The 26,033-nt window shown below is 38.1% G+C and overlaps 1 protein-coding gene across 1 annotated transcript; it reads right to left on the bottom strand.

Moving 5' to 3' along the window:
* On the bottom strand, positions 1-25,271 carry alg8 (ALG8 alpha-1,3-glucosyltransferase). The gene is made up of 13 exons (XM_060826218.1): positions 25,183-25,271; positions 20,803-20,881; positions 18,585-18,778; positions 15,330-15,439; positions 13,489-13,556; positions 13,216-13,342; positions 11,874-11,977; positions 10,638-10,758; positions 10,225-10,364; positions 9,800-9,939; positions 7,527-7,624; positions 5,440-5,512; positions 1-4,139 (listed from the first exon to the last, which is right to left on the bottom strand). The coding sequence occupies exons 1-13, from the start codon at positions 25,269-25,271 to the stop codon at positions 3,905-3,907; spliced, it is 1,578 nt and encodes a 525-aa protein (XP_060682201.1). The 3' UTR covers positions 1-3,904.
* Between the last annotated feature and the right edge of the window lie 762 nt (positions 25,272-26,033).

Here is a 26,033-nt window from a genome sequence, read left to right on the forward strand (position 1 = left end):
TTCCAAGTGTTTATCAGACATTTCTAATTCATGCCTAGTCCTTTATACATAAGAAAATAAATTTACTACATTCTTAAGAAACTTTTTTTTTAAGATTGCAGTTACTCCACGATTCCATTTCAACCACAGGATTTTGTCTTCGTAAAATAAACACCTCTCCATGTTACATTTACAATTCATAATGCTTGCAAGTTAATGGAAACAAACACAACTGATTTCATAAATATATTTGGTTCTCAAGAAAAACTAATCATTAACACATCACAAGAGCTTTCTCAAAAAATGTTCAACAAACAACAGACTGGTATAAACCAAAACAAACAAATTGCTGGAAAAGCTCAGCAGATCTGGCAGCGCCTGGCAGAGTTAATATTTTGGGTCCGATGGCTCTTCCTCAGAACTGAGGAGATCCAGTTTAAGTCTAAACATTTAATTTGTACAAACTTAATTCAGCCTAAAACAGATTGTGGCTGGCATTAAACTACTGTATAAAAGCTGTAATTATCAGCTGAGAGCAAGGTTTTTATTTTCATAGCAATTGCTCAACAGTTACAAGGGAGCCATTCAAGTGGCAGGAGGCAATAGTAATGTTACAGGGGTAAAGGCCAGCATAATAGGTGAATAGATACTGTTCTCTACAGCCATAAGTGAGAATCTCAAAGACTGTATTAGCTGCCTGTGCTAGGGTTAAGGACATCTCCTGGGGTGGGAGAGGAACTTGGAAAGAGAAGATATCTAGATATCACCATCCACCTGCCAATGACATTGACAGCACTAGAAAGGAGGTTCTACTGCAAGATTTCCAACAGTTCAGAGCAAAGCTGAAAAACAGAACCACCAAGGTAATCATCTCATAAATGTCACACGAGACACAGGCAAACTAGTATAGGGTAAAGTTTGAGGAAGGGTCACTTGACCCAAAACGTTAATTGTGATTTCTGTCCACAGATGCTGCCATTCCTGCTGAACCTTTCCAAAATTTCCATTTTTATTTCTGATTTACAGCATCTGCAGTTTTTTTTTGGGTTAATAAAATTGGAGTTAAATGCATGGCTTAAAGACTGGTGTGAATGCAATGGATTTCATGCTGCGTTGATATCAGTACTTGGGTAGAAGGGGAATGTTCCAGTGGAACAGGGGTTCACTAGTGCCCTAACAAATTGAACAACTCAGGGCTGCAGAGAGAGCTTTAAACTAATTAGTAATGGATGTTTCTGGAGAGGGGAATACATAGGCATACAAAGAGAAAGGATATGACAACATTGCATGGTTGCCATTTAGGTAATAAATAACACTCAGGTAACAAGGGATGTGTACAACCATTAAAAAAGCAGCAAATACAAATACAATGTCGAGGAGAGATGGTTAAAAAGGCAAAATTAACGTCAGTGTGTTAATGTATGTCGTATTCAGAACATAATAAATGAATTATCACAAATTCAGGAATGATTTGACAGACATTATGGAGACCAAAACGGGGAACTAAATATTCAAGAGTATATGACTTTTCAAAAGGACAAGCTGGAAGGAAAGTTGGGTGGGATAACTTTGTCAGTACAGGTTAGAATAAGTACAAGAGTAAGAAATGATCTTGGATTGGAAGAATAGATTTCCCATGGGTAGAGATAAGTAGTAACAAAGGGAAGGAGAGACAGTGTAGTCCATAGGCCCCTTAACAGTGGCTGTTCTGTAGGACAGGGAATAAATCAGGAGATAATGAGGGCATTTGAAAAAGACAGTTCATTAATCATAAATAACTTCAATCTTCATGTAGATTGAGAAAATCAAGTTGGTATCGGTAGCCATCAGGAGATATTCTGAGGAAGTATTCAGGGTAGTTTCCTGGAACAATATGGACCTAGCCAGCAATCCTGCTATTTGGATCTGTAATGTTTCATGAGGCAGGGTTCATGTATAAGTAAGAGATACCCTAGGAAATAGTGCTATAACATGATAGAACTTATCATTCACAGTTTAAAAAAGTGAAGAATTCTAGGAAAGAGATAAATAGACATCGGGGAGCTGGCTAACTGAGAAAGTTAAAGACTGAAATGAACAAACATCAAATATGACAGATCAATAGTAAATCAGAGGACTGAGAAGATTTAAAAGTTAACAAACAATGTAACAGCTATATTCAAAAAGGGACAGAGACCGAAAATAGGTAACTATAGACTAGTTAACTTCACATTTGTCATTGGGAAAATGTTAGAGTCTATTATAATGGATGTAAAAGTGGAGCACTAGAAATATAACCTAGCAGAGTCAACATGGCTTCATGAAGTGGAAATCATGCCTGACAAATATATTGGAATTTTTTGAGGAGGTAACAGCAACATAAAGAGGAACCAGTAGATGGAACATATGTAGATTTTCAAAAGTTGTTCAATGAGATACCGCACTAAAGACAACAGAATAATAAGAGCCTGTGGCGTTTGGGTGATAGAAGACAGACTTGGATAAAGGGGGCATTTTTCAGGATGCCAACCAGTTACTAGTGGAGTACTACAGAGATTAGTGCTAGAGTCACAATTATTTATAATATTTATTAAGGACTTGGATGAGGAGCGTGAATGTAGTACAGCCAAGTTTGCAGATGACACAAGTGTAAATAGGAAGCAAGTGGTGAGGATGACACAAAGAACCTACGGAGAGGTATGGGCAGGTTAGGTGAATGAGTGAAAGGTGGCACATGGAACATGTTGAAAAGTTTAAGTTTATATACTTTGGCAGGAAGAATAGAGGAGGTGATTATTATTCAAATGGATAAAAACTGCAGCACACTGGGATATGAGGTTTGTCTGTGAATAACAAAATACCAGCATAAATGGAATGTTGGCCTTTATTTTGAAATGAATCAAAGATAAAAATAGGGAAGTACTGCTGAAACTATGCAAGGCACGAGTCAGTCCTTCCCTAGAATACTGTAAACAGTTTTGGGTCCTTATCTAAGCAAAGATGTACTGGCATTGGAAGCAGTTCGAAGGAGGAGTGAATCCAGGCATAGAAGGATCTTCTTTTGAGGAGATATTGAGTAGTCTGTGATTGTACTCCTTTGTGTTTAGAAGTGAGAGGAGGCCTGAGAGAGTGTACGACCAGAGGATAAAATCTCAGAAATAAGAGGTTAGCCATTTAAGATAGAGAAGATGAGGATTTATTTCTGATAGAGGCTAGCGTATCTGCAGAGTTCTTTATCACAGAGGGCTGTTGAGACTGGGTCCTTCAGAACATTCAAAGCCGAGATAGGAATCAAGGATATGGGGTAAAGGCAGGAAATTACGGTTGAGAATCATCAGTTTGGATCAACCATGATCCTTTTGAATGGCAGATCAGATTCAATGGGATGAATGACCTACTTTGTTCCTACATTTTATGGTATACCTCAACTTAAAGAGAAGTTATTGCAGTTCTCATAGAAGTGATACTATATTTTATATTTAACAATTCAGTTTCATTATAATTCTAACATTAATGGTCACCATGGAATGATTTTTTTGTTACAAAATAACGTGAAAACATTTGACACCAATTGTTGGTAGGATCACAAGAATTTCATTAATCAAAAGGAAAAGAACAAGTCTTTAATTACCAGGAGACAATTTTTCAAGTTAACAAAATTAACCGAAACATCATATTACTGGGCCATTATTGTTAAAGGTACTGAAAGTACATCAATGTTTGAAATGTCATCCCATTCCCAGCACTAATGTTTTTGCAATCTGTAGCAAAATAAGGTCTCTATCCCAGCTGCAAAGGCCTCAAGACTGGAATATGTCTTTCATCCATGATTCTTATATTCTATCCAGGATGTGATTCCTTTAATGGGCCCATGATTTGCATACTTTAACTCCAAGCTAACAACACATTCACATTTCTGAGTAAAGTGTGAAAACTAATCCATTAACTATTGTGCTTTCATCTTCTTGTCAGTTCCTGGCTCTGTCAGGACTGAAATGTACAGTTTAATCCAAGAGTAGGTAATTCCGAGTGAACAGTATACAGAGATGAGCAACAGTGGCACAAAGGGAAATCTCTGCTGCCATGCTGTTAGGGGATAAATGATCTCACAAATAACTTCCAGAGGAATAAGACCGCTGAGGTAGATGGATTCTGGTAGGTTTGTAAGTGATCTCTCTCTCCTAAATGGATAACAAACTCAGTTAGATTCTAGTGGATTTACCATTTATACTTTTTTAATTCAATAAACCTAATATTTGAAATAGGCAATATTTCAATGGGATCTGAACCTTTTATCAAAACAAGCTGAAGCAGGTATTGCGAGTAAAGATGACGTTTAGTTTATACAGAGCATGACCAATAATGCATATTTCTTTCGCCAAATTTCAAGATGTGAAACAAAGAGAAATGAAGGTAACCTGTCAGTATGGTCTGGGCAAATCACATTCAAAGAGGAGTTTTTTTTTCCCTTTGTCAAATACTAGCAGGTCAGCTAGTATTTCTAATATTCTAGTAGTTCTAAGATTTGTTGTTATCTACTAGGAACAATACTTGCTCAAATGCTGCAGTGATAGACCTCTTTGGAGATGTATGTGTGGTGGCATAGAATGATAAAACACGTTCTTTTTCCTCAATACTGGACTGTTTTCAGCTAAGTATACCCGAAGCTGTGAAATTCCTCTCCACCTCTCTCATTCTCTTTGAAGGTGTTCCTTCAAAATGACCTCTTTACCCTAGGTTTTAGCCATCTGTCCTAATATTGCTTTCAGCAGTTCACTGTCAAAATCTTCCTGCTAAAATTCCTGAATGTTCATCAGTTTTCAAAATCTGTTGTGTAGTCAGGGACTATTGTCTAGTTAACACCTAAACATGTTTGGGGCAGAAATATCTGAATCGTCCAGGGTGTTTGAGTGTGCTTTCTAGTATGTGGATCAAGAACGATGGTGGAAAATCTCAGGAGTAGCTCCCTGCACACTTCACCGAGAGATATTGTGTGGTATGAGCAAAATGGTAACAGAAAAGATATGGAGTAAAGAAATGGAGTAAATTAATGGCTTTGAGTTATTTTATTGCATTGTTCCCATGTCAGCCACAAACTGACAAAGAAAAGAAGTAGGAAGTCTTCAGGTGTTTAATAATTTCTGTAATAATTGTTTTCTATTTCATTGGAGATTTCCAATGCACAGGATGCTACCTATTGATCATGTTACAGGAGCCCTTGGACACTTGACAATGTGGGTTTCCATCTGGATAAAAATGAAGCTTTTATGAAATTGAGGGAGTAATTTGAACAAAAAGCAATTTCTCTAGACCATCTTTCCCATTTAGACTGTAATTACAGTACTTAAATATTGACAGCAGATAAATGATCTCACAAATAACTAACAGAGGAATAAGAGCGCTGAGATAGATTTATAAGTGGTTGACAGCAGAGACTCTTCATAGTCTCCATAACAGGAGGAGACGTGCATTTCAGCTCACCTGAACAAAGCTTGCAGAGCAGAGAAACTATATATAGTGAACAGCAGCATGAGACCGATTTTAATTGGCATCTCTGTAAAGAATAAAAGAGTAGTACAAAGTGAAAAGCATTGCATTGTATGCAATGAATGACATACAAAAGTAAATTCATTAGTCTTACACTGTCAATAAGAAATCATACTTGAAGGGAACAATAGATGAAGATGATATGAGATAATCATACTCAAGAGTTCTCTAACTTTGAGCTTATTGTTTGTAACGAGCATTGTATCAGCATAGAAGAAAATAAGAAATTGCAGGAGTAGGCCATTTAGCCTACTTAGGAGATTTTATCCTTCCCTGGCACACCACTATCCATCTCTTTGTTTGCCTGACTGTCATTTTCTTTCTCTAGACTCCATTTCCACCTCTTCTCTCACTTCTTTACACCTCAGCTCTGTCTTCAGCATATATACCACCTTTTCCCAGCTACGATGAGTTCTGAAGAAGGATCATTGGACCCAAAACATTGACACTGCTTTCTCTACACAGATACTGCCAAACCTGCTGGGTTTCTCCAGAAACTTCCATTTTTGTATTAGAATCTTATTTGTTCTAGTGTTTACAGTTTTAACTGACCCAGATTTCACAGTTGTTTTGAGGGAGAGCTCTCTAGATTTTCATTACCATTTGAGATAAAATCCTTTCAGATCTCAGGCCTAAATGGCTTCACTGAAATTTTAAGATTGTGCTCCCTTGTCTTGGATTCCCTTGCCAAAATAATTTCTTTGCATCCATCTTGTCAAATGTCTCAATTTTAAACGTCTTCATTAGAACGCCTTCTCAACACAAAGGAATACAAATCAAATTGCAAATTAAAGCTTTTCAGTCGTCAAATCACTCTAGTAAATCTGTGCTGTTTCCCCTCCAAGATCAATTCGAGATGAAGTGCCCAAAGCTGAATGCAATACTGTGGGGGAGATACGACTAAGACTTTGAAGAATTGAAGCATCACTCCTCTATTCCAAACTCCCCAAGTTAAAGGTAACACATAATAGCATTTTTGTTTACTTTTCATATTAGAGGGTTACTACGCAATCAACAGTTTAAAGATAACATTATAGAACAGTGTATTTTAATAACAAGAGTTAACAGAATGGATTTGATTGTGCTGTAATTCATAATCTAGGAGATTTGCAGTTCTGATATTTAGGCTGTGCTGGTCCAGCATGGTAGGTACAATAATGTGTGTCAATGTTAGACAAAGGAATCTCAGCCAACATTGCCTCTCCTAATCACAAGCTAGTGATCCCAAAATACACAAGGAGGTATTCTTTAGGAAAGGAGAGAAAACAGGGGAGAAAATCAAATGCATAAAGAAGAAACCAGTAGTTGCCAAATGATTCTATAATGCTTAAAAGAACCAGTCAATGTTTAGATTTGTATGTGTTGTACTTGTGATTTTTTGTAATATGTCAGGGTTATTCATCCTAGAGAATGGGCTGTGAATACTGGTGGGCTACTGCACACAACCTAACCTCGGTTGTCTCTCAAAACTGACGCTTACACATTTTCCAGCAGAAATCATCAGATAGCAAAGTGAAATGGGAAGACTAGTAATTTTGCTGCCGTTTCCTATTCTATAACCCACAGGAGGCCCTTTTTTTACTCCATTTAAAATGAGCCAGCTCAGCAAGGATGGGGAATTCAGCCTGGGGTATTCTGGGTTAAGTGTCTACCTTAAGGTTGAATGGGGGAAGAACACTCATTGGATAATCTTGTGCATATATAAACAGACACTGATGGTGGGCTTTAGAGTTAGAAGCTTTTTAGTTGCAATGTCTCACATTGCGAATAAGTCTAAAACTGAGTAAAGAAAGATAAACTTCTAGTCTGCATTTTAACAACTCCCCATAAGGAGTCATTCTTCATTCTGATCATACATCTTAGCAGTTTCATAGGCAAAGATGCTAGGTCAGTGAAATGGAAACTCAGTAGGTATTTTCATACAATGCTCAAAGTGAGGGAGAAACAGTAGATAAAATGTATTTATTTATTTAAAGCAAACACAAAAATAATGTAAATGCGCATGATCATCTTATCCTTACCTGGTCCTGTGAAGAGGAGTGGGAAGAGGGAAAAATGCCCTGTTGTGGCTAAAATAAGGTACGTTCCAGCATCTTTTGTATTTTCCACAGCTAACAAACTAAGGATTTCAAAGAAAAAACACTGCAATTTAAAAGCAGCTCCTTTGGAAATAACTGCTATCTTATTTGTTTTATTCAATAACCTTTATTCCAATACAAATACATATTAGGAGGGTGGGAAGGAAGTCTCTATCAGACGAATATTTTTTAGCACTAATGTTAGGAATTTTCTTCTGAAAATTTTTAAAGTAGCAGGCAAGAAGAGATTGAAAAATAGGATATATCATAACTTATAAAACTTATGAACCAAGTGAGTACTCTTAAAGAGCATCAGGAAAAGCTAGGATCCCAATACCAACTGCTGGGGACCTTCACTATAAACTTTTCCTGAGCCTGAAAACTATGCATTGACCTTTACTCTGTGTTTCCAATCACTCACTCAATTCTGTCCCTTTCATTCTATTACTTATCACTTTCCTCATGAGTCTGTTTTGGGACTCTGTATTGAATTCTTTTTGGAAGTAACATACGCCACCCTCATCAACCCTTTGCTCTTCTTCAGAAACCTTTTGCAAGTAAGTTTGATACAATACTCCCTTAACAACTCTATATTGATTCTTCCGAATTAACCCACATTTTTCCATGTGTCTATTAATTCTATTTTGAATGATTGTTTTTAAGAGGTGTCCCCAAAGTTAAACATACTGGTCCTTAAATGCTGAGGCTAGCTTTACAACCTTTTTTTTAAAAATATGCATAATGTTGCAATTCCCCAGTCCTTCAGCAACACCCCCAAATCCAGGGAAGATTGAGATTATTGCCAGTACCTCTATAATTTCCACGATCACTTCCTTCAAAACATTCGGACTTATCTTACTCGGCTCCAGTACCCTATCAAGTACCAACAGCTTATCAATTTTATCAATACTCTTTTCAATTTCAAACTTGCCTAGAGACTGTGTTTTGTCCTCTGCCACCATAACCTGGGCAGCATTTGCCTTGTAGGTAAAGACAGATACAAGAATTCACTTAATACTCTTGTCTCCATGTGTAAATGTACTTTTTGATCCCATTTCACCTTTTATCATTCTTACCCTATGGATTGCTTATAGAATACTTTGGGATTTCCCTTGATATCAACTGCCAGACATTTTTGCTAATTCCTCTTCGCTTTTTTTTTCAAATCTGAACTTTTGACATGAAACCATCATCAATTGTTGGAAGAACACATCCACATTCTGGAGAAGGGTCATTGAACTCAAGGAGAAAGTGAGGTCTGCAGATACTGGAGATCAGAGCTGAAAATGTATTGCTGGAAAAGTGCAGCAGGTCAGGAAGCATCCAAGGAACAGGAAATTCAATGAAGGGCTTATGCCCGAAAGGTCGAATTTCCTGTTCCTTGGATGCTGCCCGACCTGCTGCGCTTTTCCAGCAAGACATTTTCAGCTCATTGAGCTCAAAACAACAATGCTGCCTTCTCTCCAAAGATGCTACCAGACCTGCTGATTTTTTTCTGGCAATTTTTGTTTTTGTTTGTTTCAGATCTCCTGCATCTGTCGTTCTTTGTTTTATCTGATTCATTAATACTGCTTAAAGATTGAAATTTGTCATCTTTTCCTGGCCTGGCCTACATGTGACTGCAGACCCTCAGTAAAGTGGTTAACTAATAACTGCCATCTGAAATGACCAGACAAACAAGGCTGTTCAAGGGCTGTTAAGTGATGGAATGCCACAAAAGAAAATAAAAAAAACGTTGCCAGTTCAATTGCCCATGTTAAGATCTAATTCAAAAGTCTTTGTGAGATGCTTCTGCACATGATATTATAACAAAATCTGCATTACTTACATTACAAAAGGTAATAGAATTATTGAATCCTTACTCTGCAGATAAAGGCCATTCAGCCCATTGAATCCACACTGGGCCTCGAAGAGCATCTCATCCAGACCCACTCCATCCCAGTAATTTCCCATGGCTCATCAACCTAGCCTACACATCGCTGGATAGTACAAGGCAATTTAGCAGAGCCAATCCACCTAAATTGTGCACACCTTTGGATTGTAGGAGGAATCTAGAGCACCCAGCAGAAACCCAAGCAGAAACATAGAGAATGTGCAAACTCCATCCAGTCACTGAGGGTGGAATCAAACTTGGGTCCCTGGCGCTGTGAGGCAGCAGTGCTAACCACTTTGCCACTAGTAATTTTAAAAAATCATAAGCTAAGAATGTAAGATACCTCAGAGGTAGAATGGCGATGAGAATGGCCTTTTCATGTACGTGCCAGCCAAACATGAATGACCCCAATGCACAAAGGATGAGGCATTGAAGGAACCCTCTAGGTCCTCGAGGTCTTAACCAAAGTTGGAGAACAGCAGGCTTGAAGTAGGAGAGAAGGAGAAATATTAACAATATTGATTAATAAGTGAAGCTAAAATCATCAAGTGTTCTCTACTCATCATTTTGCACATACTGAAACACTTGCATGAGCATTCGGCTTCCAGACCAGAAAGTGAACACAAAACTCAGAAACTCATCGCAACAAATGATTTTACTAACTGCGTGAATCAACATATATAAAAAAAATTAAAAGCCTGAAGAATATCAATTGTATCATATTTCACTGTGTGGGGAATTATTTGGTAAGCGTGTGTTGGTACTGACCATTATTGAGAGCAAAGTACAGACCAGCGTTGCAAACGGTGACACAGACGGTAGGACAGCATGCTGGAACTCCTGCACTAAGCCTCCTGTCATTGATGCCTTTGAAAGCCTGGCAGGATCCAGCAGTTGTAACTTTACATCTGTACCAGGAAATGAAAACTATCAGTTATTCAGAATTTTGAATCTCTGTTTGATGCAACAATTTTACATGATATTTACAGAAATAGCACCACAACCAGCAAGATAATTAAATTTTATTTGGTAAATATCAGAACTATGAAACTATGATTTAATTAGTAATTGTTAATTTTCAATATTCAGGTAAACAATACAATTAAATCACTACTCTCTGTAAAAGTCTTCAGAGACCATGTCAATGTATTAAATGTTTGATAACCTTAACTAGACCTTACCAATGACAGACAATATTTTGTCCACCACATTGTACAGAGCCCAGAAATTTGGGGCCCAATATGCGTGACAGAGACCTCGCTTGAAGGGGAATAGTCTTGTAAGCACCTGAGACAGCTGACCCTGAGAAAGAAAGAAAATCAATTAATAAAATGCTTGGGCCATTTTGCATTTTGGTTCAAAATTTTCTTCAGAAGTATAAGCTCCAATTCAGCCTTCAAAATCACATATCTTGACTTGGACTCACATTGTCATTCCTTTATTACCATTGGATCAAAATGAATTGAAGAGGAGCTTAATTTACATCAGTAAAGATAATGGTGCTAATATATGTTATTTTTGAAATATTGTCATTACAATTATTGCCAACATCTCGCATTGTCTAATTCAGAAGCTATTCTAAACCATTTTGCTCTGATTAAGGCCATGAGCACATGGAGCATGTAAACATGAAAAAAAATTTCAGGATAAACATGTGCCCTCCCTGAAGCAACAGTACATAGGAACTGTAGGGATACATTAGGTTGGACGAGGCAAACAGTGACTGTGAAGGCACTTGACATGTAACTCTTTGTGGCAAACATATTGAGTCATCTATCTTCTTCATAAAGCTATTAGGTAAGTATACCTTGCCAAATTGCTAGAAGGATGGTGCACTTCTAATTAATTGTAATTAATGTGCACTTTTACATGACTGCTGTCTCTTTCTGAACATAAAGCACAGATGCCTTTGGAGACAGTGTTGTTAAGTGCCAAGTTAAGCATTTTTTGTACCTACCTTATGCAGTAGCAGGTTCAATTCAGCCATTAAACTGAATCCTTTACCATCTTCCATTTGCCCAAATACTCCATTTAGTATCACACCTCAATTTATACTTTTAGTTTATTAACCTATATATAGCTTTCAAGACCAAATTAAATTTCGCCCCCATACACAGCATTTTAGTGATACCCTTGTAAATATTTTTGACAATCCTTTATAAATTGCTCCAGATATTCCCCAATACATCAAGTATACATTTCGTACTTGAATGATATTTGCAGGAACATACGTATTACAGAATCAATAGTAAGTTTGATGTTGATGTCTCCTGGTATTAAAACAAAACTGCACATTTGCCCAAAACCTTAATAAAATGTGTTGAGTGGGAACAAAGTACATGAAATTTACATCTCAAATGCAGTAAAATAGAAAGTGCAGAATAAAGTGTTTTAAATTAACTTAAACATATCTTTACCATGGATATGAAGGGCCCAAAAGAAACTGCAAAAACAGAGAAGACTATAAATCCCAAGGCAAAAAGACGGGAACAACTGAAACTCTTCCACTGGATAGATCCACCTTAAAAATAAACAGAAGTAACAATAATGACAATTGATAAGTTTAGTATATTGTGAAAGAAAATATTTCAATAATTACAAGCTAGGCAATGATAACAAAGAGCATGAGGTATATTGAAATTCCAAAAGGTTATCTTCATGATCAAGACCCCTTTCAAAAGCTCTGATTGGTTCAAATAGTGGAATTCCTCAACAACACACAACAAAAAGAAAAATTGCTGGAAAAGCTCAGCAGGTCTGGCAGCACCTGTGAAGAGGAAGGATCGCCTCTGATCTTTCTTCAGAGGCTCCCAGACCTGCTGAGCTTTTCCAGCAACTTCTGTTTTTATTTCTGATTTACAGCATCATAGCTGGAGACTTTGAGGTTGTCAATTTGAATAGATTACCATAATTGATTTGAGATTGCTAAGTTAACAATTGAAAAAGTTTAATGATTAACCTGTAACAAAACAAACTTTAAGAAGTTCAGCAAAACAACATCGAATATCAATTTTTATTAACCCTATAACATTTATCTTGACCTTTGACAAGCTTCATTATTGCCTAATAAATCTGAAATGGGCAGCACATATGTGCACATTTCCTATGTTAGTACTCCTTAAACTATGTTGCAACCTTATATTTCTATGCATGAGCTGGAAACAAGCAAATCAGGCTGCCAGAGAGAGAGAGAGAGAGAGCAAAAAATAAAAAGTACAAAAAATGAAAGAATGGAAATGTTGGAAGGCAAAATACAAAACTTGGTATAAATATTATTATGTTTTAATAAAATCCTCAGGTATACAATTTCATCAGAAATTAAATGTTCGTATTTTGAATTCATAATGTGATTATCAAAACATGACTTCTATTAATGTTCCAATGCTAAATTATAATAAATTGTTCTCTGAAGACACTGACTAAATTATTCAGTTATACCAAATCACTATGGTGGTTTGCAAGACACCAAGCGATGGGAACAATTGGATACTGTAAAACAAGAACTTTGGGATTGTTTGGGCTGAATGAATTTAATTTGGCCTTTCCTCATCTCTAATTATCTTATGACCATTTCACAAAGGACACATCTGATTAATATAATTTTCTACACCAGTATCTCGCAACTTTTTTTTCTCCCTTATCAGCTCTCCTTGACACAATTTCTCTAATTGTACTCTACTTTTCACTTTGCGAATGCAAATGCATTTAAGGATGAAAGAAAGTTTCATCTCATCTCAAAATTGATAAAACATTAAATACCTAGCTTGTTCTCAGTGAAGCAGTATGAACGTAGTAGGTAAATACCATAGGCAGGAGCCACATAAAGAAAAATGTGCTTAAAGTTCATCAGGATTGCAAAGAGTAGTGCACTTTCCAAATGTCTTTCCTGTAATGAAATCATTTAAAATATTTAAAACATTGTGTTATTGGGTGTTTTTTGGTTATTTCTCAATCTGTTCACTTTTCAATGATTAATGTATACCATGACTAAGCACTGAAGAATTAGTTATTATACTGAATTTCTCAAATCACCTGAAACATCCTTGCAATGGAAAGAAGCATGACACCAAATAACAAACCATTGTATTGAAAGTGAATATCTGGGTCCGAGTTAAGGAATCATATTGTGTGTGTGTGTGAGAAAGAGAGAGAGAATTGAGAGAAAAAATATATACACGCGCTAAATAGAAATAAAGGCAACATTTCTTTCACAGTTCCCCCCACATCACATATCACTCAAACCTGAGAAAGAAAATCTATTCTCTGGCCTCCTTCAACACTTAAAAGTGACTCCACTCCTAAACTCCGATCCTATGGCACTTTCTAAAGTGGCTTCTGCTCACTTATTTGAGATTCTGGGCAAGTAATAATATTCTCTCTCTCTCAGGCACCACATAACATTGCAAGATATCGTAAAAGATATTCAAAAGTCAGTCAGCAATGGACACCTTTTGTCAAGCAACAAAGATTTTTAAATTGTTAGAAAATAAAGACAAATAAATAAAATCCTCTGTATACAACTATAGAGATATACAGCAATGAAACAGACCCTTCAGTCCAACTCATCCACACCAACCAGACATCCTAAATTAATTTAGTCCCATTTGCCAGCAGTTGCATTAATCCTTTCTATTCGTATACCCATCCAGATGCCTTTTAAATGTTGTAGTTGTACCAGCCTCCATCACTTCCTCTGGCAGTTCATTCACCCTCTGCGTGAAAAGGTTGCCCCTTAGGTCCCCTTTAAATCTTTCCCTTCTCAGATTAAACCTACGCCCTTTAGTTTTGGACTCCCCCACACTGGGGAAAAGACCTTGTCCATTTATCCTATGCATGCCCCTCAATTTTATAAACCTATATAAGGTCACCCCTCAGCCTCCAATGCTCCAGGGAAAATAGCCCCAATCTATTCAGCCTCTCCCTGTAGGTCAAAGCCTACAACCCTGTCAACATCCTTGGAAATCTTTTCTGAACCCTTTAATGTTTCATAATATTCTTCCTATAGTAGGGAGATCAGAATTGCATGCGGTATTCCAATAGTACCAACCAATCTCCTGTACGGTTGAAACATGATCCCCCAAATCCTACACTCAAAGCTCTGACCAATAAAGGCAAGCATATGAAATGCCTTCTGCACTATCCTATCTACCTGTTATTCCACTTTCAAGAAATTATGTATATGTAATCCAAATTCTCTTCGTTCACAACATTCCTGAGGACCTTACCATTAAGTGTATAAATCCTTCCCTAAATTGCCTTTCCAAAATGCAGCACCTTACATGTAACTATATTAAATTCCATCTGTCACTCCTTGGTCCACTGGCCCATCTGATCAACATGCTGTTGTATGCTGGGGTAACCTTTTCACTGTTCCAACTACACTTCCAATTTTGGTGTCACCTGCAAACTTACTAACCATACCTCCCGTGTTCACATCCAAATCATTTATATAAAATGACAAAAAGCAGTTGTTATAGCACCGATCCTTGTGGCACAACACTGGTGATAGGCCTCTGGTCCGAAAAGCAACCTTCCACCACCACCTTCTACCTTTGAGCTAGTTGTGTATCCAAGTAGCTAGTTCCTCGTCTATTATGTTGAAAAAAAAGTTTTTACCATCACAACCCAATGGTTTTCTCATAATTTAAAATCATGCACTTCACAGCGAAGTTTGCCCACACAGCCTACCATTATAGAACAGATTACATCTAAAGATAAAATGTGAAAGCCTGTCATAATCACCAACATAAACTAGACAAGAAGAGCAATGATTATTTGTCAGAGCAAAGAAAATGAAATCAATTTAAGGCATTAGATTCTATTAAATATTACCCAAGTTGTTTCATAAGATGCATTTTCTAATGCAAGGATACGATCAACAATCAATAATCCAAAGTTCCAAAGTAACAGCACTGCAAGTATAAATGCTGGTCTTTCCATTATTTCCTTTGATTCTTTTCTTCTATTAACACACTTACAACATCTTAAAAACAGGGCAAATAAAAATACTCTTATTGGTCATACAATTCCTTTTTTTTTCTACCCTGAAAACTGGTTAATATAGTGCTTTAACATCTTTCACTTCAGGATCAGGGGTTGAATTGCATTCTAACTGGAGTTACTGTACAGGCAGCAGAACTAATGAAGACAATTAGCAAAGGAGGAATCTTCTTTTAAACACTAAGTTTTTGTAGCTACCGTAAATGCATCAGAACAGTATATTCTAAATGTGGCATACCTAAATTAAAAATTGCTTACAATATTAATTGTCAACCACCGTAAGACGCTGATGTGCTTTGTCTTAAATTAGACGAATTTCTGGGTACAATAGAGGGTTTTGATTTGGGGTTGCATGTTAAAATGACAATCATTTTTGACTATGCAGTTTTAAACATGAAGCTAATTCCAATTACAACAATGTAATGATTTTTAAAATATTTAAAAATCATGCCGGTTTAAAAAAAATGTATAAATAAAACATAAATTTTAATCATGAGAATTCATACCAATTAATGTATGTGATATCAGTCTACTCTCCCATTGATGTCAGTATGATCAAGAACCATTCACAGGTAAGGGGGATTTGACCAGTTCTCAATCTCCTATCAACTATATTCCTTTTGTCAGCTGCAGGATATATGAAACCTGTGTAACATGAAAACTACCCGGACACTACTCCAAACTCCCTCTGTAATAGTATAACTGACTGGTAACTCAAAGTAATGGAGAATTATTATTAAATAGTACTTAAAACCATGAACGCTAATTAGTCACTTCATGTTGCATTGTCCTCACCCACATTCCTCTGGCACAGGAATTAGCATGAGTTAGCTTTGGCCAGGCACCAGGAGTCACAATTTTATCCTGTTTGCCCTTTCTGTCAAAACACTGACCAAATGCAGAGCACTGCCAACTGAGGTACAGTAAATGAGCTGTAATGCAATATTTGAGATTGACGCTAACCTTTTTTGCAAAAACTAAGTATAAATACTACTGGTTGAAATGATTTGATCATAAATAGTTAAAGTGGAACTCCTCCGATAGCTTAGTGATTAACAGATTGTCCAGTGTGATACAAGGCTGCCGAGAAAACCCCAAAGCTCAATCTTATATATTGCTCTGATGCGCTTTCTAATTAGCAATGCTACACCCCCATCTTCTTTTCCTAACTTCCCTGTTCTTTTTAAACGTTCTGAACCCTGGAACATCTAGCAACCATTCCTGCTCCTGTTAAATGCACGTCTCCATTATGACCACAACATCATTGTCCCAAATGCTGATCCATGCTCTAAGTTTATCACTCTTATTTCTGACATTCCTTGCGTTAAAACAGACACACTTTAACCAATTCATAGAACATTAAAGCGCAGTACAGGCCCTTCGGCCCTTGATGTTGCGCTGCCCTGTCATACTAATCTGAAGCCTATCCCACCTACACTATTCCATGTACATCCATATGCCTGTCCAATGACAACTTAAATGCACTTAAACTTGGCGAATGTACTCCTGTTGCAGGCAAAGCATTCCATACCCTTACTATATCACATGAAAAACCTTCCCGATGGATTCACTACATCCTGACCCATCTACAACCATACCCCCTCTCAGATAGCTCTGGTTCCCAACCCCCTGCCAAACCAGTTTAAACCCTCTCAAAGCACACAAGCAAATCTCCCATCCAGGACATTTGTGCCCCTCCAGTTCGGATGCAACCCATCCTTCACGTACAGGTCCACCTTCCCCAGAAGATATCCCAAGTCTAACTATCTGAAGCCCTCCCTCCTGCTCCAGCCTCGCAGCCACAAGTTAAGCTGCACTCGCTGACTGTTCTTCACCTCGCTATCTCGTTGCACCGGTAGCAACCGGAGATCACTACTCTACTTGTCCTGCTCTTCAACTCTCTGTAGTCACTTTTCAAATCCTCAATCCCTTTCCTGGCTACCTCATTGGTGCCAATATGTACCACAATTTCTGGCTGCTCACCCTTCCCCTTCAGAATCTTGTAAACCCTATCAGCGACACTGGCACCGGTAGGCAATATATCTTCTGGGAGTCCTGTTCCTGACCACAAAATCTCCTGTCAATCCATCTAACTATTGAGTCCCCTACCACTAGCGCTTTGCTATTCTCCCCCTTTCCTTCTGAGCCACAGTGCCAGGCTCAGTCAGAGAGCTGACAACTATGACTTTCCCCTGATAGGCTGTTCCCACCACCAAAAAGGTATACCTATTGCTGAGGGTAACGGCCACAGGGGATCCCTGCCCTGTCTGTTGGTTCTCTTTCCTCCCCTCTGACTGTAACCCAGCTGTCCTTATCCTGTGTCTGAGGAGTGACTCCCAGTACATCCTCTCAATTTCCCGGGTGATCTACAGTCCATCCAGCTCCAGCTCACTAACTCGATTTTCGAGGAGCAGAAGTTGGGTGCACTTCCCGCAGATGGGGTTGGTGGAGACATGCGTCATGTCTCTCACCTGCCACATTCTGCAGGAGGAACATGCAACTGCCCTATCAGCCATACCCCACTAATCTGAAAGCCCACACAGGACTAAACAAGGAAGAGAAGAAGAATTAAATGACAAAACCCGAAATCTTACAGAGTTTACAGACCCTTAGTAAGGTTAGAGGAGGTGGGTGGGAAGTAGGGTCTCGGGTTTAGATCTCACCCACTTAAAAACTTTCTGGCAGCTCTCATTTCTCTCCGCCCTCTCTCCTCGCAGCTCAGTTCAAAATGGAGGCCCGACTCTCGAGGTAATCCCTTTTAAAGTGGGAAAAACATACCTACCCAGCAGCCCTCGCTTCTCTCCGCCCTCTCCCTTCGCCACTCTGTTCAAAAAGTCTGTTCACAGTTGAATAGATCACAGATATACAAGATGAATAATGTCCATTTGGGGCCTGGTATCAGAATTGTATGAGTAACAATACTTCTTAAAGAGTTAGCACTGTAGCACAGGATGGGAAAATACAATCTTTTTAAAATCAACACTAACATTTAGTGATCTTCCATCTCTCAACTGGTGGTTTGACAATTATTTCACAATAACTGATGTTTAATCTTTCAACTGGTTATGTTTGTCAAACAACAAATAAAGAACACCTGCGTTTTTAAATACATAAATATTAAGACATACTCCAGTACTCCATAAATAAGTACGATATCCATGATGATGACTGAAAGTCGCTGAAATAGAATTGTTGCATCACTGGCATAATTAAGGTTCTGGACAACCAACATTTCCTTGTCGAAATATTGCGCAATGAGAGACAGTAGGTATTCAAACCATGCAAAAAATGGTGGATAGTCCAAAGTCCATTGCGAAGTTGCCTAGGTACAGGGTGAGGAAGGGGAGAAAGGTGTAGGAGTAATAGACAGGAAAAGAAAAAGTTACATTTCAATTCATAATTTGCAATTACAATTCAACATTTTGGATCAACAAATAGATATTAACAACTTTTATTCATATGTATTATTAATACAACATTTAATAGATTTTGCTTAATTATTTTCACTAATGGCTGATACTGCAAATAGTTTCATACAATCAGATCACATTATAAAGCAGGTGCAAGTTACAATTTTGACCCACTGTGTATCAGGACTCTGAAGAATTTCATTATTGACTTTTGCTTCACTGCACTTTCCTTTCTCACTAAAATTTATCCTGTATTCAACTTTTTATCCACCTATACCCAGATTAATCTGAAATAATTGTTGACAGCTTTCTGCAGGGAGTTGGCAAGGCTTTGTTACAGTTTGTTTATGAAATTGCCAAAACAATTTATGGACAAAGAGAAGCATTATTTGTGGTGGCACTAATAGGCAATTTTTTAAAAAAATCTTTTCTTTAATCAAGAATCCAGTAAAACTATTGTATAATAGCACAAAAAAGATGTACTTGCTAAAACAGTTGAAATCTACAATCAGTGGAAGATCTGTTTGAATCTACCTAAATTTCCAACTTGCTCAAGGAGAGTCAACCAACTTTAATATGAATGAAGGAGGTTTAAAGGACAAAGGATAAATGGATCAGGACTAATAAAAAGTTGTACAATCTCTATTTTAAGATCTTTTTTATATTAGATTTTCTATTATCCATTCAATATATTAAAAAGTCTTACAGCTTATACATGCCAATGTTAAATTCCTATGTATCACATTTTAAATGAAAATAAACTGACACAAGTAGATGATTATGTTGTAATGACTTCCTCCTGCCAGAAGAGTCACAAAAGTGATATCTTACGGCAGAGAAACCTCTATGTTCCAACCCAAATTTGATGCTTCCTAAACTGGTATAAATTTTTCTACTTAATTTATCAACAATTTTAAGATTAAAAAGTTTTATAAGCTCAAGGACAGATGCGTTGTTTTAAAAAGCAGACTGATTTACAGTTACACACTGTGCCGCCTAATCCTCCTGCAATTGAAAATCTGATTTGAATACCAAGCCATATTTAAGCATCAACAGAGTGGATGCAGGAAGAATGCTGCTGATGGTGGGGAAATATAAAACCCAGGGTCACAGTCTAAGGACACAGGGAAAAACCATTTCAGACTGAGACAAAGTGAAACATCTTCACCCAGCGAATGGTGAGCCTATGGAATTTGCTACCACGGAAAACAAAGGATACAGGGAGAAAGCAGGAACAGGCTATTGTTGGATGATCAGCTATAATAATAATGAATGGTAGACTGGGCTTAAAAAGCCGAATGGCCTACACTTGCTCCCATTTTTCTATGTTCCTCTTGGAAAACATTCTATGGTTTACCTAATCAACAGGTAAAGCTGTAAAATGTTTTCCTTTAAGTATGCCATGATTATTGTGTCCAGATTCATCATGCAGCTTGAAATCAAACAATAAAAACCTGCAGGTGGTGTACTGTGATGGAAAGACCGAACCTTAGCATTACAGCAAAGTCATAAAGAAATCGTTAAGAAACTTGAATTTACATTTCATCCTGGTAAAGGAAAAAGACTTCAAAAGAAGTATTTAAGTTAACAGATGGACTAGGAAGGTAAATTCAGCACACTGCATCAAGTTAAACCATGGTGCTAACACAGAGGGCACCGGCATATTTAGGCTTGCAGCTCTCACATAAAAGCCCATCGTTCATGGAAAAAATTTCTAGAGAACTAACACGAATAGAAACATTAAATAAACAACTGGATTTTATGATGAATGGGAATGTAGATCTTCTGCAAGTATTAAATAAAATGGGGTGAATGATCTTTCTCAGCAATATCACGACTGATAATCTGGCTATTTCTGCCATGTCCTATCAATTTGCACAAGTCACCGTTATACTTGAAACATCATAAACACGACCCATAAGTCATAAACACTTACTTCATAATACCACTGTGAAATAGGTAAACTGTGAGTAATTGCCAGCCAGTTTCTGTGGACTTCAAAGTCTGTTGAATGACTGTAAATGAAATTGTCAAATAACAATTATACAGGTCGTGGAAATTGATGTAATCTTCTAAAGCAGGATGGCTGAAATGACAATCACACCTAATCAGTTGTCATTATTTAATGTCACTATTACTGCAGAACACTGACAGCAATTAAATTGGAACCATAGGAACAAGAGTAGGCCATTCTGCCCATTGAACCTGCCCACCATTAAATATGACCATTGCTAATCAAACTCTTCCAAATCTTTTACCCACTCATACCAATTAGTCCACACACCACAAACTACAAATTTGAAATCATGACAGTTAATAGGTCTAGCAGAGTGAGAATACTTATCTACTAATGATCAAAATGATAGAGTTCAAGAGAAGTGGCAGTATGGTCAGTGAGAGGCTGGGAAGGGAACTTGCAGGTGTTGGTTTTCCAAACATCTGCAGCCATTGGCTTTCAAAGTGATAGAGGGTGCAGGTTGGTAAGGAGCTGTCAAGTGAGCATTCTCGAGATACTGCAGTTAATCTTATGGATGGTACACACTGCTGCTTTTGCGTGTCAACAATGAAGGAAGTGAACTTTGAAGGTGAGGGATGTGTTGATTGCCAATCAAGTGAGCTACTTTGTCTTGGATGGTGTTAAGCATTGAGTGTTATTGGAGGTACATCTATCCAGCCAAACAGAGAGTATTCCATCACACTCAGCACTTGCACCTTGTAGATGGTGGACAGCAGTAGTGAGTTAAAAGCAAATTATTGCAGATGCTGGAATCTGAAACCAAAAGAGAAAATGCTGGAAAATCTCAGCAGGTCTGGCAGCATCTGTAAGGAGAGAAAAAGAGCTGATGTTTGGAGTCTAACTGATCCTTTGGAGTGAGTCACTTACTGCAGAACTCCTATCCTCTAATCTGCTCTTGTAGAGTATGTATATGGTTGGTCCAGTTCAGTTTCTGCTGAATGGTAAACAGTCGGGATGGTGAGTGGTTATAATTGACATTAACAGTAATCATGAAGATAGTAAAATTAAAGAATGCAAAATCTCAGGATTAGATGGCTTTCAGCTCAGGATTTTAAAGGAATCAGGTGAGAACTTTACTAATTACTAACTACAACTTTTGAAAGTCATTGATTCAGGAATCTTTCCTTAAGATATCAAAAAAGTAGATGTTATTCTGCTTTTTAAGAAAAGCAAAAGAAGGAAGTAAGGAAATTATAAACCAGTTAGATTAACATCATTTATCATCATGAAGTTCAGGTAAGGATACAATGTAATATTTTAAGGTAATCAGGGAAAGATAGCATAGGTGTGTAATGGCTAGACTGTGTTTAATAAATTTTATTGGCATTTTTTTTGAAGAGCTGAAAATGTGTTGCTGGAAAAGCACAGCAGGTCAGGCAGCATCCAAGGATCAGGGGAATCGGCATTTCTGAATTCCTGAAGAAGGGCTCATGCCCGAAACGTCAATTCTCCTGTTCCTTGGATGCTGCCTGACCTGCTGTGCTTTTCCAGCAACACATTTTCAGCTCTAATCTCCACCATCTGCAGTCCTCACTTCCTCCTAGAATTTTTTTTGGAGGAGGTGACTACAGTGGACAGGGAAATGCCAATGGATGTTATTTATATGTATTTTCTCAAGATACTTGACAACATCTTCACAGTCAAAAAGTGTGGTGCAGAACAAGTCAGGCAGCATCTGAAGAGTCAAAGTTTTGGGCATAAGCCCTTCATCATGAATGTTGGGGGGTAGCTGAGAAATAAATAGGAGGGTGGAGTGGTGAAGGTAGCTGGGAAGGCAATAGGTAGACACTGGTGGGAGGTGATTTTGATAGGTCAGTAGGGAGGGTGGACTGGATAATTGGGAAGGAAGATGGACAGGTAGGACAATTCAAGACACTGGTGCCGAGTTGGATCTGAGGTAAGGCAGGGAGAGGGGTGATTTGGAAACTAGAGAAGTCAGTGTTGATGCTGTGTGTTTGAAGGGTCCAAAGGTGAAAGATGAGGTGTTCTTTCCCAGTCATCAGTGGCTTGGATTTGGCAGTGGAGAAGGCAGGACTTGCATGTCCTTGTGGAGTGGGAGGGGGAGTTGAAGTGGTCAGCCACAGAGTGGTGGGGTTGTTTGGTGACTGTTGCCCAAAATTATAGTTCATGAAATGGAGGAAATTTACTGACGTGGTTAGGAAATTGGCAGCCATATATCCAAGTGACACATAGATGAATTGTGTATAGTGTAGATGGAAGCAAAAAATTACAAAGTGATAAAGAGATTAAATAAATGGATAAAACTGCAGTAAACAGATTTCCATACAAACAAGTGTAAGGTTATTGTCATTTATCCAGAAGAAAGGATAGATCAGACAGCTTTTCAAATGGTGAAAAGTCAAAACTTTGTGGTCCACAGAGAAGGGGCAACTTTTTCAGAGGGTGATGTGTGTATGGAGTGAGCTGCCAGAGCAAGTAGTCCATTTAAAAGGCATCTGGATAGGTATATGAATAGGAAGGGTTTAGAGGGATATGGGCCAAGTGCTGGCAAACAGGACTAGATTAGGTTAGGATATCTGGTCTGCGTGGACAAGTTGGACCAAAGTATCTATTTCTGTTGTACATCTCTATGGCTTAGAGGTCCACATGCATAGATCATTAGAATATCACAGACAGGCACAGAAAAAAAAAATTATAACAGTATCCTTTAGGTTTGGAGGAAGAGAATAGGAGATAGACATCATGCTTCATGTGTACAAATTCACATCAGAAGTACTGTGTTTAGTTCTAGGCACCACACTCAGAAAATTTATGCTAAGTGCAAGCCTTGAAAGGAATGCAGAGACTTAGGTGTTAAGGGTTAAACTGTGAGGAGATATTGTTTTAATCAAAATTAATATCTTAAGGGAAAACTGATGAAGTGAACATATAGAAAACTACTTCTGCTGAAATGAAATCTAGCATGAGAGGTCTTAGATTAAAAATTAGATCCAGACTTTTCAGGAGTGAAATTAGGAAACCATTCTACATGAAAATGGTGATAAAAGTTTGGAATACTCTTTGGTAGTTTGTTTGATTACTCATTTGGATCTGAAAATGATATTTCTATTATCCAAAGTTATTATAGAAAACCAGCTGTGGCATTAAAGATCAATCATGACAGCACAAGGGTGACTGATGTTGCTATTACAGAAAGGCTGCAATGAACATACTTAAATTAGCTTCTAACATGATTATATTCCTTATGAACCAAATTGCAGTTACCAGCTGTTTTAATTCTTGATTTAGAATAAGATCTGCTCAATTTGTTTCAAAGGTGCAACCTTTCATTCCACCATGGTAACTCCATGGGTAAATGAAGTTGGCAGTGTGCCACTTAGCCAAACAAACAATAGCAGTTTTTTTTGTAATTAGATTAGATTACTTAGTGTGGAAACAGGCCCTTCGGCCCAACAAGTCCGCACCGACCCGCCGAAGCGCAACCCACCCATACCCCTACATTTACCCCTTACCTAACACTACGGGCAATTTAGCATGGCCAATTCACCTGACCCGCACATCTTTGGACTGTGGGAGGAAACTGGAGCACCCGGAGGAAACCCACGCAGACACGGGGAGAACGTGCAAACTCCACACAGTCAGTTGCCTGTCGGGAATTGAACCCAGGTCTCAGGCGCTGTGAGGCAGCAGTGCTAACCTCTGTGCCACCGTGCCGCCCACGGTGCAGTTTGCACCAGAAAGGTTTCCTGTCTCATTATAACTCATCTGGGTGGTCTTCAAGTGATAGAAATACATTCTTTCTCAGCTTCAGCAATGACCTCAAATGGATACAAAAGCTAGAGAAGGGAGAAAATAATCGTAATCAGCGCCCAGTGATACTTTCAGGGAACAACTGCCGATATTTACTACCTCTGGAGCAGATGGGACTTGAACATGGATCTTCTGGCTCAGAGGTAGGGGCATTGCCCTTGCACTACAAAAACCCCTAGTGAAAGACTATATCATTTCTAACCCATGTTACAACATCCCAACAAATAAAAGCTGCTGTAATGGGACAGAGTACTAGAGAAAATAAATAAAACAAATTGAATGATGACGAAGTTGCTGCACGAATTTCTTTCAACATTTAGACTTAGCGTTCTAATATAACTTTTTTTAAAGCCTCTGATTTCAGTGAGATTTAGCAAAGCCTCGGTTTAAAAAAAAAACGACATAACATTCGCCTTTCACCCGCAGTAGCGGCCCCTCTAGGCCCCACCACCCGTCCTTGCAGCGGAGAAATCACTTTTAAAAAAGAAAGTTTCATAATTAAACCCCTAATCCGGGGCAGCTCCTTACTAAGCAGGAATAAGTAAACACTTTAACAGGGTCACACCGAAGGCAAGCGGCACCAACCAGTTCCAACCCCTCTCACTGGGCGCCGCCATTGCTGTTTCACTCAACTTTATTTAAACAGCATCAGCTGCTAGCAAAGATACTCACTGAATCAGTGAAGGGAAGTCAAATAGCTTTTCAGGCCCCAATTCATTGCAACTAACAACTTGATGTGGACCTGTCCCTTTCCTTTCTCAGAAGTGGCATCGACAGGAACATTACAACAAGTTTTTTTTGTACTTTTAAAATTTTTTTAAAAGATGTTGTACACATTGTCTTACAGAGGCCATTCCAGTGATATAAAAGGTGGTGGGTAAGAGCTGATTCTGTGTATAGTGGCAGTGACAACAATGATTAGGAAGCAGCAGTTGTCCAAAAAGTAAATTTTCTTACCCTTCTGTCCCACACTCCTTTGAAATAGAGCCATTACTGAAATATCCAGTAAAACTTGTGAATGACATATTCTATTCCAACTCACTTTGTAAACCCCCAAATGAAGCTCCAGAATGACGGATATGTTTCAAGTATTACTATTTCTATTTGTTTCTCCCTCTTGCATGGGATCTTTTTTTGTTGCTCGACAGATGGGACTACATTTTAACGTCTTACTTGAAAAATAGCACATCAGACAGTGCAAGTACTCCTTCAGTGAAGGTGAAGTGTCAGCCTCAACTTTGGTGCTCAGGTTATGAAGCAGAACTTGAAATCAGAACATTGTAACTCAGACCTGAGTGCCACCAATTGAGCCAAGGCTGATATAGGTTGTTCTGTACTTACCATTCCAACCTGTTGGTCGACAAAGTGAACCATTAGGT

This window comes from Hemiscyllium ocellatum, chromosome 6, assembly GCF_020745735.1.
Source record: "Hemiscyllium ocellatum isolate sHemOce1 chromosome 6, sHemOce1.pat.X.cur, whole genome shotgun sequence".
NCBI lineage: Eukaryota > Metazoa > Chordata > Chondrichthyes > Orectolobiformes > Hemiscylliidae > Hemiscyllium > Hemiscyllium ocellatum.